This window comes from Lontra canadensis, unplaced genomic scaffold (genome assembly GCF_010015895.1).
Source record: "Lontra canadensis isolate GAN:19392208 unplaced genomic scaffold, GSC_riverotter_1.0 scaffold15, whole genome shotgun sequence".
Lineage (NCBI taxonomy): Eukaryota > Metazoa > Chordata > Mammalia > Carnivora > Mustelidae > Lontra > Lontra canadensis.
Genome location: NW_022631009.1, coordinates 9,154,773 through 9,173,711, shown reverse-complemented (window position 1 = coordinate 9,173,711; position 18,939 = coordinate 9,154,773). Strand labels below are relative to the sequence as shown.

The 18,939-nt window shown below is 37.4% G+C and overlaps 1 protein-coding gene across 2 annotated transcripts in view; it reads right to left on the bottom strand.

The window, feature by feature from the left end:
* The window catches only part of CSMD3 (CUB and Sushi multiple domains 3), a 1,221,727-nt gene that overhangs the window by 410,722 nt on the left and 792,066 nt on the right, over window positions 1-18,939 (bottom strand). For both annotated transcript variants that reach the window (XM_032858445.1, XM_032858446.1), the window contains 2 exons: window positions 18,736-18,930; window positions 1,026-1,164 (listed from right to left, as the gene is read on the bottom strand). In XM_032858445.1, the coding sequence (XP_032714336.1) occupies window positions 1,026-1,164; window positions 18,736-18,930 (334 nt within the window). The remainder of the gene's footprint in view (window positions 1-1,025; window positions 1,165-18,735; window positions 18,931-18,939) is intronic.

Genomic DNA, 18,939 nt, shown 5'->3' with positions numbered 1-18,939 from the left:
ATAGATTTCTGTTGGTTAAGCCACTTGGTCTGTGGTATCTTATTAGACAGCCATAGCAAACTAATTCAGTTGTAGTAAAGTTGTATAAGCCACAGTAAGGTAGGATGGCCTCATGTGAAATGTTTAATACTTTACAGCTGTCAAATAGAATTTGTTTTCTTCTTGAGTTTTAACACTAGTATGGATAGATTAATTCAATGAAGAACTTGTTGAATTAGGGAAGGATCATGTTATATTTGTAAAATTCAATCATCAGTATAATTCTGCTATGTTTATATTTTCTATGTGAATATAATGCTTACAAAGTTTCCTTTTTTAAATAAAGGGATTGAAAGATGATGGGAGTTGACAATATAATTGGGAAATTATATACATATTTCCATTTCAGCTTATAAATAGTGATTCAATCACAGACCGGAAGCTTCAGTCTTTTAACTTTTTACTATTTAATATTGTAATCTTTCGTGGCATAGATTATTTGATCACAAAACTATTTTTCCTAGGAAAAAAATGCTCAACTGGCCAATCATTAACACACATTAATTTGACATAGCCATTTTTCTGAAGGACTTGAGGGTATAGATATGCAGGTGGTGTGCTTGAGTGTTTTAGGCTGTATTACAGTATAAATGCAAATGTGTTTATAGCACTTTGCCATTCAAAATACAGCAGAACACACAGGCCCTTTAAAATCAGGACAAGTAAACTCATTAAGTTAAAGGTCACATGTTCTTATCTCAGTAGTGCATATATGTATATAAAGCATACGCATATAAAGCATATGTATATAAAGCAAAAAAGGTCCATTTTGCATATCTCAATAGTACTGACAGAACATTAAACAAATAGAAAATTAACTTGAAAGCAGCCTGAAAGGTTAAAAGGGACAAACCGAAGGATTCAAGGCACAGAAATCAACTATTGCATTAAAATTATACATTGATTTGGTAAATAAAATGGATAATGCCAACTATTCTTTTAGATAATCTGTAGTTTTTTAAAGGTAGAAAAATATTTGTAGAGACCTTTCAAATGTAATTTTGATAGAGTGTCCAGGTTCAGCTTCAATCACCCACTCACAATTCAAGGAGTCTTTGTAGTATCCTGGCCATCCTGGGGAGAGAATCAATCCACTGGGAGCTGAAAAATGGCCACCACATGGAGCTGAAAATATGAAATCAGAGAACGAGTAAGAACAGAAGTTTAAAACAAGTAGCAGAGATTATTATTAGTACCAACTATAATTTATTTTTTATTTTTTATTTTTTAAGATTTTATTTATTTATTTGACAGATAGAGATAACATGTAGGTAGAGAGGCAGACAGAGAGAAAGAGGAGGAAGCAGGCTCCCCGCTGAGCAGAGAGCTGGATGCGGGGCTTGATCCCAGGACCCTGGGATCATGACCTGAGCCGAAGACAGAGGCTTTAACCCACTGAGCCACCCAGGCGCCCCTCCAACTATAATTTTTTAAATGAATTTCTGCACGTACTTTTAAAACGTTATTTAATAATGTTTTAAAGTTAAAGCTACATCTGGTCCTATTACTGAGTGATAATTTTCCTTAGAAAGAGTAATTTACTTTCTGAAATATGGCATTGCTACACACACAGCATGTCAGATAAACTGATCATCTTCAAGTGTCCTAAAATATCCCTTACGTGCATTCTTGTGTCTCCATTTTCATTTTCAAGGCTTAAAAACACTGTAAATTGTCAGTTTTAGTTTCTCTCTTTTATTTTCTGACTTACATTAGCAGATACTGTTAATTCATTCTACACACTGTCTAAAACTCTAATCTTCCTTATTCTAGAGTCCCTACTACAATTTGGGTCTTCATTGATTCAGCCTCTTTCCTGATTTCCTATCCGCTGATTTCTCTCCTGCTTCAGTCCAGCTGTCAGAATAATATCCTTCAAATTACAGTTTCATTATACCATTCCCTTTCCTAGACATCTATTTTGATCTCTTTTCCTTTAACATTAGATTCAAATCTTCAGCTTATCGCTTCCAGTATATAATTTTCTGCTTTTCTCTAAATATACACACAATTGAAATCGTAGTGACAATATTGTAATTCTAGTAGGTACTGATTAGGTCTTTTGGTGTAAACACCTCATTTTGGAGATAAATAAACCAAGTCCAGAGAAGAGCAACTCCCCAAAGCTCACAAGGCTTACTAAATTTTAAAAGTACTTTCAAGTTATTTTTTACAAAGCAGGACCTCAAAACAAGTCTTCTCCCATTATTTCCCAGTATTGGTAAATGAAATCACCATCCATGGAGTTACATAAGCCAGGAAGCTAGAGGTAAGCATCTTTCATATTTCCATAATCTTTTTCATGTACTCCCATATCCAGGCCATCCTCAAGCTCACTCTTGTTTCTCTATCTCTATAGCCACCATCTTAGTTTAAATTATCATATCATCATCTCATCCTTCCAACAAACCTTCCTAACTCATCTTTTTTTTTTTTTTTAAGATTTTTTTTTTATTTATTTGAAGGTAGGGGGAGGGAGGGAGAATGAGAGGGAGAAGCTGACTCCCACTGAGCAGAGGACCTGATGTGAGACTCGATTCTAGGACCCTGAGATCATGACCTGAGCTGAAGGCAGATGCTTCATTGACTGAGTCACCCAGGTGACCCACTAACTGACCCTTTTAACTGGTCTTTTCATCCACACTAACTATCCTTCATGCTATAGCCAGAGTACTTTTGTTTCCCAACCACAAATCAGACCGTACCCTTCAATGGCTTCTTTCTGTGTTGACTAATAAGGTCCTGCATAATCTAGTTTCAATTCTAGCGTAGACTCTGAACTTACCTACTTGACTCTGCAGCCCAGCTACCTTAGCCTACTCTGTACCTTCAGGAAGTACACACGGAAAACAAAAATGGAGCAAAGAGTATTTAATTACTGAAAATTATTCAGGAAAGAAAAAAGAAAAAGATCAAATATATACTGTATTAACTTTCCAACATAATAGAGACCATTCCTGATGATTTCCTGTTATATTTTTATTTTCTCTATATCACTCCATTTAAACTTTATCCCATGTGTTTATATTCTGTGTTGATTACTTGTTTCTTTCTGTTTTACCTTGCAAAATTTTTAAAAGCTATTGCTCCAGACACTATTTTTACTCATTAGCATTTTTTAAATAATTTGATGTAACCCCAATAGAATAGGAAATATTTATAAATTGGCCTAGGAATCACACATTACTACAAATATCCAGTTAAGAAAAATATTTTTATGTGAAATTGCCAAAATTTGTTATTTGCATGCAAAAAAATTCCCAAAACATATAAAATTAGATTTTCTTCCTTCGTAGAATTTAATTTTCTTTCCTAAAAAGCTTTCAAAGGAGACCATTTTCATGTGGATTATTTACTCCTCTTTGTTACGATGACTCATAATTAGGTTTCCTGTAGGGTTATTATGTATTTCAAAAATAAAATTATGTGCATAATAGCCACTTAAATTACCATATTTTAAAAGAGAGAATAAAGTATCTTAGAGAAGTTCCTGGAAATATGGAAAATCTCTGACAGAAATCCTTAATATGTCATGGACTCATATTGTTTTAGACAAGTATTTGTGCACTTCAGTCTAATTATCATCAAAAGAGGTAATCAGTCATAAAATTAACAACTGAGTAACAGACCATAAAGGATTAAAAAGTAAAGTACCCAGAAGCATTTTAGTTGGTTCCTCCATCTGAAGTGGGAGGGAGGCAGTTAGGAGGGGCCCTTAGAATAAAGGAGAACATAAAAATGTGGTTACTGATTGTTCTCTGAAAGGACTTCTCTGAAGGTGACCCTACTTATAACATATTCTGAAGCAGCTTCTTTCCCTCTCATATAGGGTGAAACTGTCCAAATTTATCATTCCAAAAGTATGGGAACAGACTCCCCAACAGGGTGCGAAACCTAAGAGAAGAGACAGATGGTCAGTGGAGGTCAGTCGGGAAAAGCCTCGTGGTCACAGCGACTAGGAGGCACATGGCAGGGAATTGTGCACAGGGACAAGCCATAGTGTAGCAACAGCAGCAGAGTATGGAGTGGCCAAAATGCAAGCAAAAAAATAAGGCGAGGTCAAATGTAGAGAAAAGAGATGTAGAAATCTGCCCAAAGCAGAAAGCAGAATAGAATACAGGAAAAAGACAGAGAAAGAGCAAGAGCTTTTGAACAAAGAACTACTGACTGGGACAGAAGGCAAGCTGAGGCCAAAACAGAAGCTGACACCCTACAATCTCCCACCACCCCTTCACTCCTGGGTGGGACAGGTGTGACATTCTTCCAGGAATTTCCCATCTTTTGTTAATACCTTGCTAGAGGGGATAAGCAATCTTAACCTGATAATGGCAAGGCCTCAAGGCCTCAGGGATCTTGTAGGTCCTCTTCAGCATATGAAAGCTCTTTTTGAAACCTCCCTTTTTCCTTACCTCCCCTAACCTCACAGTATATAACCTGCTGCCCCTCACAAGCCCAATGCAGCATCTCTTTCTGTCCATGGGTCCTGTCCCTGTGCTTTAATAAACCACCATTTTGCACCAAAGATGTCTCAAGAATTCTTTCTTGGTCATGGGCTCCAAACCTCACCCCACTGAACCTCATTTATATTCTAAAACTTCAACACTAATAATAATATTAGTAGCAAATGTTTGAATTTATAAAGAGAAATTTAACTATAAAAGGAATAAAAAGTTAGTGGCTTACAACTTTGTCATATCCATATACTTCTTAAATTAAATTAATAATTTTCTTAAATAGATTCACTTATATTTTAACTTCAATGACTTTTTTAAACTTACTCTAAATAAAAATGTCTGTGAAATCATAGTGCTTATGTATGACTTATATTTTTCCCCAAATGCCTAAAAATAAATATGCAGCTATTAAAATGTAATAAATACTTAAACATTTAACAACTAAAATAACATTATGTACCTCTAGGTATAAAGGCAACACAGTTTAACAGAGTTCTGTAAAAGACAATAACTAAGCTTGCCTGAATAAGGGAAACTGGAATATATACAAAACAGAAAGAAGATCAAGACCAGACAAGGTACTTTCAAAATCCCATTCATTCATTCATTCATTCACTTATTCATCATTTACTCATTTGTATTTCAGTCATGCAGTAAACAATTGTGTGTCAGGTATGTGTCTATGTGGTATTTGTATTACTTTAACCAATTAATATTTTTTGAATATTTCCTATGTGCCAGGAACTATGTGAAAAGTCCCTTGGATTATTTTATATAATGCTCAAAAAAAAAAAAAGAAATCCAGCCACTTTCATACTATTATTATAGATAAGAACATCAATGTGCAGAGAATTTAAATAATTTGCATAGGTGGGGCCAAGGCCAGCCTCCCCAAGATGGACCACTTTGCATATTGATTATTTTAAATAAATGTTACTTAAGAGAAAACCTGTACAAAAAGGCCATCCAGATCCTTCTCTGTCCCCTTGAAAGCAGGAAATAAATCTCTCACATGAAAGGTACCTTTCCTATACCAGGAGGTAGAGAGATATCCTTAACACTAGAGATGGGAAATTTAGAGCCAAGGAGGCTGAGTAAAAAACCCTTGTTATTTCATTTGCTGATTTACTCTTGTGGTCTAAAATCTGGTTAGAATTTCATACCAATTGAAGCTCCCAAGCTTTTCTTTGTCCTGTCAATTCCTCAAAGAATGTTTGCATAAAAAGTACATAATCTGTCTTGCTCATTTCTTTAGGGCCTTCTTGAGCATGTAATAAAACTTTGTTTTATTTCCTTCTGTTAATCCATCTCATATATAGTTTCTGCTATATATAACATACTCTGCTAGGTCCTGAAATTAAAAAAATAAACCTATATGACATTTTTTCTGCCCTCAAGAGACACACACTCTACACAGAAGATAGGCATAGCTAACATGCAGAACAAGTACATGCTTGAGCTTGGTAGGCCATCTGGAAACACAGGGAAGTCACAGGTAACATCCTAGAGACATTGGGAAGGAGTTCTTGGAGGTGATTTTGTCAGAAGTAAATTTAAATTTAAAAAAACAATGAATAGAAGATAAGAGGAGTTGGACAGAGAGCAGAGACAGGAAGTGAGAAACACGAACGAGTAGGAGGGAAAGTCAAGTAGTTCTTTGTTTTTGGAAGCTTATAGTTTGTGGAGGAAGGAGAGGACTTTTTGGTTTTATGCAATCATATCTGCTTTTGAAGACTTTTAAACCTTAGTGAGCATCTGGGAACTTGCTAAAATGCAGATTTCCAGAATGCACTTCTAGTAGTTATAAGGTGGGATCCAGAAAGCTGCACTGTTAACAAACCCTCACCCACCCTGACCTCACAGGCCATTTTGCTGCTGTTAGCCCATAGACCACACTGACAAAACCTAAGATATGGCTGGTCTGTAGCTTCAAGATTCTCCTGGATAATATCTCAGGTTCCTGAGATAAAGACATGATTTGCATCTGCTAGTGAAATACAGACTGTTGTCTTTAAACCACTCACCCCCCCCATTTTTAACAATAAAAAGAGGGCATACCTGATAAATATAAAGTAGACATAGTTCATTTATCTATTTTTATTTTTCTAAGGTCTGAAGAAAGTCTGTTATAAATAATTTGCGTTGGAGTGCTGACTCATTTCTGTGTTACTTTAAGTAGAAGGGACAAATTCAAAATACCCAGTATGTTTTAAGACCTGTATGAAAGAGTCAAAAGTGCTTCAGACTGTATTCAGATAAAATTCCCTTGAATAAAAATGCTATGGAATTCTAGTGTTCCACAGTGGGAGATGCTCTTTCATCTGAGAAGTGGCAGTTAGGTGCTCAGAGGGGAGTTGGGGATGGGAAGAGCGGAGTTTGATCTCAGGGGTTTGGCTGTAAGTGAATTTAAAAAGTGAGCATTCTAACATTTTGTCTGATAGATAGCCTTTCTGGGGAGCTGAGCATGATAAAATCCAGATATCATCTCAGGGATTATCAAACAAGGAGGGTTCTATCCTTGTCCCTCTTTTTTGAACTTGCTTTATGGATAGGTGTGGTAAGTAATCACAGACTCTTTAACCTCAGCACACTGGATGATTTTTCAAAGAAAATTATGAGAAATGTGTCAGATCTGAATCTAGGATAATAAGAGGAAGCCAGAAACATACAAATTAAAGGGCCAGGGTTACAGAGAAATGATCACAGCTCTGTGCCATCTTTCATCTCCATAACCTCTTCATCCCTTCTCCCAGACTCAGCTCTGCAGAGAGTGGGAGCAAAACCCCGCAGATTGCTACTGTATCAGTTTCCCTATGGTAGCCCTCCAGGAGAATGGAATTTAATACTACATAAACATGTAATTAAAAGTGGGGTCTATTTTTAGATGCATACACATTTTCTCAATGAGAACCACAAATAAATTCTGATCTATGCATCAGACTGTTACTTTAATTGCTCCCTCAGAAGAACCGCCTCCAAAGAGAATGCAATGTCTGTGAATGTGAAGGGTTTCCAATCCTTTGAGGCTAACTGAGTTCAAGAGAAAACCCCTTATCCTCAAAGGGAAGGTTCATCAGGCATGTTGATCCAGTCTTGTCTCCAAAGAGTTCTCCAGGGACTTCAGTCCTATCCCATTCACTCAAGGAATTTTCTCAGATATCCCATTAGAGAGGTAGGAAAAAGAATTAGCCATGGTTATGCAGAGAGTTCTCTGCTGAGGGCAAAGAAATTCTTGCTTGAGTACACATTTTATGTACATTCTGAAATTGATGGAACAAAAACAGAAATGGGTTTCTTTTTATCATGTCCTTCTTTTATTCCTTCCTGCCTGCCTACCTGCCTTCCTTCCTCCCTTCCTTCTTTCTTTCCTTCCCTCCCTCCCTCCCTCTCTTCCTTCTTTCCTTCCCTTCTTACCTCCCCACTTCCTTCCCTTCCTTCCAATGATTGCCTTCAAAACTGCACTGCCAAATCTCCACCTCCTTAAATAAATGTTTAACAGATCCTCTAATCTTCTCATCACTTTCAGGACTAAAAAAACTTGGTCCAATCCAAAACGAAATTTTTATCTTATTCTCTCCACACATCTACCCAAGATACCTCCTTGAGCATTGGCTGGAGAGGCTTGGAGAATGGGGAGGAGTGTGCTGATGGAGGACTTGTACTTGCTGATTCATTCCTCATTCCACTTCAGCATTTAGAATAGTCTCCCCCCATCTTATCTCCTTCTTTCTTTTATGTCTTCTTGCCTGTGGTCTTTTGGGGCTGGGATGGGACAGATTGTGTTGTCAGTCCTTTCCTGGCTATTGCTGTATCCCTCATTACCCCTGACTCTTCCCTAATGCTTTCCATTTGTTGGATATGGAAAATGTTTGTTCTCCATGATAATAAATGAGTCTTTTGGAAAGCCCAAGAGCAGGTTAAGGGTGACTTCTCACTGCATAATTCCCTGATCTAGGAGAAACTCAACCTTTTCCAGTCACCTCCTTATTCCCACCCCTGGAAGTAATCCCTATGGTCTCAGGTTGTTGGCTTTCCTTCACTTGGTGGTCAAGCTCAGGTACATTCTTTGGTATTCATTTGATGCATAGGAAATTCACATCACTGACTTGCCAAATTGTTTGAATTAGACAGCTCTCCTTCTTTTCAATCTGTCAATTTTCACCGATTTTCTTCCTCTTGCTCAATCAGCACAGAAGACAGATCAGCAACTACTATACTGTATAATCAAATATCTACCTGGGGATTCTCATTCCTCTTTCTGCCAGACAACTCCATTTTCTCTGAGGGATTCTTCTGAAGCCCTCCCCCTCAGGTTGGCTTGCAGAGAAAAAGACTAGTATCCTCCTTCCTATAGGGAGATAAATGAAAAACTGAGCAACTTTGACTTCAATGGTTTCAGATAGATTGACAGGTAAGTAGATGATAGATGATAGGTAGATAGATCTAGATCTTGATTTCCCTTTCTTTTTGCTGCTTATATAAATTGGAGGTGGGGTGCTTGAGATTATGATTGAGAGAGATGAATCAGTTAGAACACAATTAGCCATGAAAGGGGTATCTGGACTTCAATTTATTATTGTTATTATTTTATAGATTGGGTATTGAGACTTTTTTCTCCTTAGCTGGGTATCTAAGTTACCAATACCAAAGCTATAAGAAAATTTTCCTCTATACTTTGTCAGTCATTTTGCTCCCAAAGTTTTTCATGTCAGCCTGGGAAGTTACAGTTATAATATTATTGGATATTATGAGTCTCCACAAGGAAGGGGAACTTCTCTTTCAGTTAGTCTTAACTTAGTGTCTTAATTAAATCAACAGCTTTGAGCCAATAGCAGTCATCTGACTCTTCCAGTGTATTTCATTAAATGTAATCCTCTTTATCTATAAAGCAGTCCAATGAATGTATTATATCTTAATTATATTCAAGAACATGACCATGTAATCTAGAAGGCCAATATTCTATTTCCATTTTTGTTGAAGGGATTGCTTTAGATCAAAGAGGGCATTGCTAGCTATAGCAGAGAGAACAGGGGAGATAAAACCCAGGTAAAAATAAGGAGAGATACAGATAGTGTACATGCATCAGAACCCTTCTGAGTCCCAGTGGAGAAATGACTAAGAAGATATTAATCAATAGGCACAGGTGACTGGGACAACAAATTGTTTCTACAGAACTGAATAGGGACAAGGGCAGAAACAGTGAGACCAGTTAGGAGGCTTTTGCAGTAATTTGGGCCAGAGAGGATGGTTGCTGGGACCAGGATGTCAGCAGTGGAGGAAGTAAGAACTAGATGAGTTCTGAATATATTTCAAAGGTAGAACTAACATGTTTTTTCCTGATGGACTGCTTATGGTTATAACAGAAAGAAAGGAATCAGAAATTACTCTAAGAGTTTTGGTCTGAATTACTGGAAGAATGGAGTGCTATTAATGATGATGGTGAAAGTCTGTGACAGTATCAAGTTTGGAGTGACAGAGGGAAAGCAGATCAGTTTTGGGCAGGTTAAGTTTGAGATGCCTATTAAACATCTATGGGGAGATGTTGAGTAGGAAGTTAAATGTAAGACTCTGGACTTCAGGGCAAGGAACTAGACTGGTGATGTAAATTTGAGAGACATCAGCACACAGATATTATTTAATGTTAGAGACTGGGTGACAGTTACCCATAGAATGAGTGGAAATAGAGAGGGGGAAAATATTCTAGTCCTAGCTCTGGAACATACAGAGATCATTGAGGTGAGGAGAAATCAGGAAGAGAGACTAAAATGAGACTGAGTCGTATATTTAATAAAATGAAATTTAATAAAGCATACGATTTTTAGAATGTTTAACTTATTTTTCCATAAATAGTTAAATAATAATAATTTTAAAGTATTAAGAACCATTAGATTTTTAAAAGTAAATGGTATGTACTTATAACAAAATATTGAATACATTTTAAACCAACTCTCATTTTTGGTCTGTAAATAAATCCTTCTCATCTTTCAGTCTATAAGAGTCGAGTTCAGTAGCTTTAAAAAAGTGACATTCACCAATGAATAATAAATCCTCATACCCAGGAACAGTTTCTTTCTATGACTGCAACAAAGATAGGAGATTTAATTTATGTCAACTGTCTTGCTTTCTAAAACAGAAAACTCTAGATGACTTAGCACTCACTTCTTGACATCTAGAAAGAGAACTTTCTTGTTTTATTCTAAGTCTCATGGCATGGTATCTTTTTCAAGTTCTTTTGGGATTTGGTGGCTGGTTTATTACTGGCAAATACGGAAGCTGGCATTTATAAAGTAGATATGCAACTCAGAATAGCTTGAAAAGATATGTCAAAAACTCGATCTTTCTCCTTATTCATTTTTTTAAACTAATACATAATTTCTTATAATGAGGTAGAGAACTGTATTTAACAACCTTCCAATGAGAAAAAATCTCAACTGAAATTATTAGAATGGGATGAATTAATCTTTCCTGGGTGCAGAGCACAGTGGAATGAGTAGGTCTTGTGTTAGTCTAAGGGTTAAACGTGGAGGAAAAGAGCTACATACATGTAAGCAAGGGCATGGGGCTGAGACAGGGAAATAGGAAGATGGAGAACAGCTTAGTGATGATAGGACTGTGACTGTAAGCATGAGAGAGAGATATGATGATGGTGGGGATGATGATTTTTATATGTAGCCATTCCCTCCAATGGGAGGATGAGGGAAGAGATGGCTTAGAAAGGTATTTGGGAAGCTTTCTATTTACTGTACTGCATAAAATTTTCATATCTTAACTCTTAAAAAAAAACAAAAGCAAACATCTCTCTTATTTATTAATGCTTCCTGAATAACTTGGATAGTTCCTGAGTGCACTTGAATCAAATCATACCATACAACTGAGCCATATGAGCAGCTAAATTATTAGAAAAAAAAAATGTAGTGCCAAAAGGTGAAAAAGAATCAGACATGAGCACAATTCCAATGAAAAGATAAAAGGACATTATAGACACTAGTCTAGATTGAAATGACAATCTGGGGAGAGTGCTTTATTCACAGAATAGGATGTACCAGCTTCTTTAGGTGCTAGAGGATTGGACTTGAAAAATGTTACACAATTTCACAAAAAAGGAGAAACTCAAAACACTTTTTCATGGTATAGCTATCTGGAAAGTGGTTCTTAGGTAAGTCCAAAGGCCACCCAATTTCCTGAGACACTGGAATCCTTTCTCAAAATGGAGAGGTTGATATATATCTTCTGACCTGCTCCATTGGCCTGACACACTCCCCAAGGGATTGATTGCTACTGTTGGATTTCAAATTAAAGTGACCTTAGTAATCACTAGTTCAAGCCATTTTCCTCTTGGAAAATGTTCTTTTCTAGGGGGCATGAAGGAACTGTGAGAGCCAATGGGAATAATGTCATCAGTTGTCAATGATATCGTTCTTGTATTATTTATTATTATTATTATTATTGATATTAAATAGAGAAATATTTATTTGTAATCATGTCTCTATGAAAAGTGAGAAATCACACTTTGCCCTTAGGAGGGCAGTTTGTCCTATGTAGCCCATCTAATTTGAAGTTATGTCTCCTGATCTATAGCAAAGGGCATTGGGTAATATTTGTGGACTCAGATCCATCAAAACTACCATCTAATGGCAGTCAGGCTCACCACCCTGGAGAACATGAATATACAAAAGAATCTGAGCTGAGTGCAAATGCCAGAATGGCATTTTCTAGGTATGTGGTAATCTCTTTATAAATGGTTAAAAACAAGACATCCACTAGGGAAAAGTACGAACAGATGGCAGGATCAGAAGCACCTGTATATTACAAGCTCAGGTTATAGTGGACTTGCATCCAATAGACCAAATGACCACACACATGAACCCTACTACAGAGATTCATGAACTCATGAATATATATCTATATCTATATATATCTATATATATATATATATATATATATATCTACATATAGAGATAGACAAATATATAGTATATATATAGCTATATAGTATATACATATTTATATAGTATATCTATATAGAGATATGTATCTATATCTTTTTTTTTTTTTGAGAGAGAGAGAGAGAGAGAGAGATCATGAGTAGGGGGAGAGGGGTAGAAGGAGAAGCAGACTCCTCACTGAGCATGGAGCCTGAAGTGGGGCTCAATTCCAGGACCTTAAGATCATGACCTGAGCCGAAGGCAGACGCTTAACCAGCTGAGTCACACAGGGACCCTGGGACTCATGAATCCAATGATGCTCAGATCATTTGAGGTATAGAAAATAAGGCAAGCATGTCTCAACATTTTGGAGCTGGCATTTGGACCAGCAGAATATGGTGGCCAGAGACCAGGGAGTTTCCCAAAGCCCAATAAGGAAACCTCTCTGATTCAAATATTATACCTTGAATTTTGTCTTCTATATAGCAGAATATTCAGAATGTTCACAAGGAACATTCCAGAAACTAGAAATATTCTGGGATTTTACTGAGAAAAAGGATTCTAGGATTTGAGTTTTAGGGATGGCTCCAGTTTGCATTGCTTTGTACAGTGAAGGAAATCTAGTCGCACACTACTCCCTTGAGATAAAGAACGAAGGCAAAGCAACATCAGACCCATATTTCAGAAGATACTTTCATACATCCAGGTGTAGAGAGAAATAAATCCAAACACAGTAATGTTGAGCTCCTTTTCCCCCTTTTTCAAATTTATAAGCACCTAGGCTGGTAGAAAGAAAGGACTTTGAAGGAAACAGAGTGAGCCTCACAATGCCTTCAGGGGCCCCTGAGAGAAATTCTGATCCTGTTAGGAGAAAGAAAGAGAGTATGGAAAGAAGAAAATCCAAGGGAAAATATTCTGAAAAGAAAACTGCACTTCCTGAGGGTTGAATTCAGTGAGGAGGCTCACAGGTACCCAACAGGGGTTTGGGCTATGTGGAAAAATAAATGAATATGAGGCCAAGAGGGGTCTTAAGGGGACCACAGGGCAAAAGAGGGAAAGTGTTTATGCAGCTATTATGAGTGGGAAACTGGTGGAGACAGAGGAAGAGGATTTTTAGGAAGCTTTCATGGCACATCATGAAAATCCCTATGTCAGACCATTAAAGTAGACCTATGATAACCATCTACACTATTCATGGCTGTAGGATATATCTTTGAAGGAGACACCATGCAGAGACTGGCCCTACATACAGCCAGTTATATTCAGGTGACAGTCTAAGTGTAAGTGAAGAAGTCATTGATTGTCACTAAATTGAGTTAGGGGAACAGTTTGTGGAATTCAAAGTGAATGATTTCAATGCTGATTACAGTAATTATAGTAGTTTGTTTTCCATTAGCAAAACGAGAGACTGCAAGGCTTTAGATTGCCTCTAATCTTTCTTCCTCATGAGGAAATTTGATCAACCCATTCTAGAGAAAGAGGTTCAAATTTTCACAAAGATAGCCTAAATCTATCCTTAGTTAATGCATCAGTGGTGAACTTCGGGTCAGTGAATAAAATATATAACCCAATTCTGTTCAACAATTGCATTTAAGCTACCTGAAATGAATCCAAGTTCAGCTCTGGGATCATAGAACTGCAACAAATTATGATCTCATTTCTCTCTTTCCTCTCACCAATCCTTATTCAAGGACCAAGACTGATAAAACATTTCCTTTCATTTTTTTTTCAAAGATTTTCCACAGTTTTAGGGTTGAAGACTGGTTGATGTGGGTGGATTACTAATTTGCCAATATACCTAACCTTCTAAACAATTGAAGTAGACGGGGGTGGGGTGTGGAGGGAGAGGAAAATCTTTAAAGAGGTTAAAGCATTGTGTTTTGTTATTGAAACACTTTATACTGACTTCCTTTGCTCTATAAATCCTGATTGAAACAAACAACTATCACTTTCTAATTTTAACACAGCAATCCATACATCTGAGTAACTTTTAACAATGCATTTAATTTGGTAAGGTTTTGTATTAATGGACTAAAATATAAATAGTTATCTGTATTAATCAGAACATATGCATGTAAGTATTTTATCCATATAAAGTATTTAATATAATGATAAAAAAATTTAGCTAAAACATGAAGCCTATATTGTAGGCTGTGATAGTGCCCTAAAAGATAAATTTCAATAAATAATAAGTAAAACTTTTCTGTCAAAGTATGGAAGTCTAAAGGACAAAGAAGACAGGAAGAGAGGGCTTCCAGACATAGTTTTTTGTGTGTGTCGGTGGGAATGGCTGTGTGACAGTTTGGGGAATGATGGAGGGAGAAGGGTGTTTAAAAACAGATCAACTGTAAGGGCCTATTTAGCCAAAGCGGTTCCATCCTGGTTGAACAGCCATTTTGTTGTTTATGCAGTAAAACTTAAACCGCCCTCCCCCCCACCGCCAGGGGACTTACTTAATAGCAACTCTAGGAAACCAGTTCCAGGTAACAAAGCCCAAATACAAGGGTGGGTCAGGCCAGGTGGAGACATCCAATCAGTGGGGCACACATACTGTCTCCCTAGTTACCAAGGAGTGTGGGCCCTGCCTTTTGGAGGCCTTTTGGGTGCCAATTCTGACCAAGGTGATAGGCTAGTTCAAATATCTACTATAGGGTAAATTGTGATTCAACTGGTAACTTGTGCATGACCTAACATGACTATGCAGCTTTCTCTGTGTATTGCACTCTCATTGGCCACCTGTGTATGGCCAGGCTCAACCACATGGCCCTTGCCCTTTGAAAGTTAGTTGGTAAGGTAGGGAGGGGTCGCTCTCTCTGTAAGAGGCAGCCCCAACCGGTGGGTTTGATTCTCAATGCTTGACACAAAATAAAGCTTTGCTTGACCTTCGCTTTGCATCAGTCTCGCTCCTTTGATTATGGACCCATCACAACAACAACACCAAAAGGACACATTAGTGAAGAAGCAGCAGCAGCTTTTCTCAGCTAGTATCAGGCTTTTGTTGTTTATGTCTAAGTAGAACTGAGGCAAAACTAAAACTAAAGGAAATCCTTACAAACCTTACTTAGAGTCTCAGAAATTAAACTCGCCAGAGTGAGTTATATAGGAGTTGACAATGGTCTGCTTTATTGGATGGAAACTGCCTAGCAACATGGCCTGGGATATGACAGGTGACCTGACAAGCACCACAGTAAGATGGCTTCCAGCCCACTTCGAGTCTCCCTTCCCTGTCTCTAACCTTATCCTTAGCTAAGGACCCAGTTCCCACATTGGGGTTAGGTCCAGAAACTGGCAGGTGAGCCAAGTATATGTAACTTCACTCACACATCCAGAAAAAAAAAAAAAAAGAAAGAAAGAAAAAAAGAAATCTTTTCCCTTAGAAACTTCACAAAGCTCTCTTTAGGATCCCTTCAGAACTAAATCAACAAAATGATTTGTTGATGTCCAGTTTATTATTTTCACCTCCCCATTCAGCTAGGAAACAAGCTGCTTCTAAACCAACACCCAAATTAGGCAGGGGAGGATCCAACCAGATTCAGCAATTCCTCAGAAATGGTCTGTGCATCTGCCCACGGGACTGTATAAAACTCCCAGAGGAGAGGCAGGAGCACGTCACTTCTGAGCTGGAATGGCTTTCTGCTGGTCACAGGATAATTTTAATCCATTTAATATCATTTACAAAGCATGCCATGCTCTGTGCCCCCTCTGGTTATTCATCGAACCCCTGGCCCTCTATCCTCCACTCCAGCACATTAAACCAGTAACCTTCCCTCTGCCCGAAGCAAAATTTCCCCCATCTCCTACTTTCCTTCAAATACTAATGTAGGCTTTCCTGACTGACTCCCCAAATTCGGGTCAGGAACTATGATTAAAAAAATTAGTGAGCTCAGGGTCAAAGTATAATGGGGGAAAAAATGAACATTACTTTACATTTTTCTTTTTTTTATTTCAGCCCTTTACTGTGCAACTCCATTACTATTATTATTTTTTAACACAATAGCACAGTCATAACCATGGCCAGGGTAGCCCATAACATTTGGGGTTTGGAAAAAAACCCATTAAGTCATCTAGTTCAGCCCCCTGATATTACAAATGAGAAAGTGATTAGTAGAGGAGGGAAGTGCTAATTGAAGGGGATAATTGGAAAACAAAATTGCATGGTCTGGGTTAGTTCATTACAGAACATTCTGAAAATGTTCAACTCAATGAATGGCAGCATTTATAGGTAATGGCTATATTAGTCAATGAAGTCTGTTATGTTTCTGAAGATTATATATTAAATATTCTCTATCACCTAGAAATTGAAAAAAAAACAACAAAAAAAAGTTTCCATTATGAGTTTAGACACAGGTAAAAAGAAAAATTGGGAAAGCAAGAAAAAGAAGAAACTATTTCAAAATCATCACCTAATTATTGCATGGTGATCTATTAAAGGGTTTCATGGCTCTGGTTCATCTATCTATTCCTTAGTAAAAGTTTTTCCATATCTCTTTAAATAAAAAAAACATATGTAGTCTTAGGTACTGCTGTCGAAGGAGAAAAGCACAATACAGAAAGTTAATTCTTATTGCGACAATTTTTTTTTTTTAAGATTTTATTTATTTGAGAGAGGGGGGGTTAGAGTGAGCATGAGAGAGAGAAAGGGAGAGAGAAAGAGAGACAGAGAGAAAGAACTCACACCAGCAGAAGAGAGGCAGTGGGAGAAGCTGACTCCCTGGTGATTAGGGAGCCCAATTTGGGGCTCAATCCCAGGACTCTGGGATCATGACCTGAGCTGAAGGCATAAATTTAACTGAGCCACCCAGGCACCCCATATTGTGACAATTCTAAATTGAAGCTCCACACCCCATACACACATTCCTAAAGATTCTAAATTGAAATACTATACTTGAAATATTTTATTTTTAAGTAGTATCATCTTTTCTTTTCCAATATAATTTGTGACTTTATATGAGTGTCTATATTCAAAGATATAAACTTTCAAACATTGCATACACACATACCCCACACAAACACACACACACATTACATACATGTATATATTGCCCTGAACTTTCTTAACTATATCTTATTGAACAAATCAAAACTGAAAAACAGTGTTTAGCAAACTATGCCCACAAAAATTATACATTTTAAATAATGGTTGCTCTAGAATAAGTTTATTTATTTCAATTAATCTTTGTTAACTGTTGGAGGCCACAGCATGGTTGGAGTCAAGGATCAAACCAGGCCCTGACTTGTGTCTCCTTCAAAGTCCAGACACCTTTACAAGGTTAAGGATGGGAAAGTTGACTGAGAAAAGGGTCTGTGCTATGTGTCCTGCGCTCGCCTAGTGACTTCCCACACACTCCCCCTACAGAAAGGAACAATGTGGTCAGGGTCATGAATTCTTAGTTGGTCCTTGTTGTTCCTGTACCTCCCATAACCCACTCCCTGGTTGATTGTCTTGCTAATGGCTTTAGCAGAAACTACCTGGCATCACAAGGTTTGCTTGTAGTCAATGTAAACTTGTTATAGAAACCTGCGGTCATCTGACTAGGTACTGATGTATTACTCCTCCTATTCTGGTCTGCCTTATAAATGATTGTAAGATGTGGAATAAAATTGGCACTGTTGGACATCATCTTCAGTGTCCCTCCTGACCCCATCTCTTTGTCTCTTAATTTCTTTTCACCATCCTCTTAGTCCTCACGTTTTCCTGGTCGATTTGTCACACTGGCCGTGACAGTTAACACATTTTTTTTTTAAAGATTTATTTATTTGAGAGAGAGCAAGTGAGTGCTGGAGGAAGGGGCAGAGAGAGAGAGAGAGAATCTCAGACAAAATTCCCACTGAATAAGAAGCCTGGCTCGGGCTTGATCTCACAACCCTGAGATCGTGACCTGAGCTGAAACCAAGAGTTGCACGCTCAACCGACTGAGCCACCCAGGTGCCCAGTTATTAACACATTTTTGAAAACTAAATGTTTAAACTGTGAATAGTTAAAATCCCATGAAAGAGGATGACTAGAAATTATAAAGCATACTAAACTATAACTCTATAAGGAGAATATCTACATACAACCACGATTTACCATTTATTAAAGTATATCTTTTGATGAGTTCCTTTTTTAAAAGGGGACTTCTAAAATTATTTCTAAAATTTTATTTTAACATGAAACACTAAGTGTAATTTGCTTAACTGAATATGCCTAATGCACATTATTAAGTAATATTTTATGATAAAGATTACAACAGTCCTGGTAAATGGTGCATTCCCTGTGATGGTTTCCAGTACACAATTATGATGGGGTTATAATTTTCCCTGGCCATTTCACTTACCTCCACATCTTGGAATGGGTCCACTCCACATTACTTTTCCATCCATAAGTATACATGTAATTGTTTCTGTTCCCTGGGTTTTAATAAATCCTTCTTCACAAATAACTGAAATTGAACTTCCTAATTGAAAGTTGTCCCCAAACCGCCGTGCATTGATTGGTATTCCGGGATCAGGACACTCGTTATGTCCAAATGCTTGAGAAG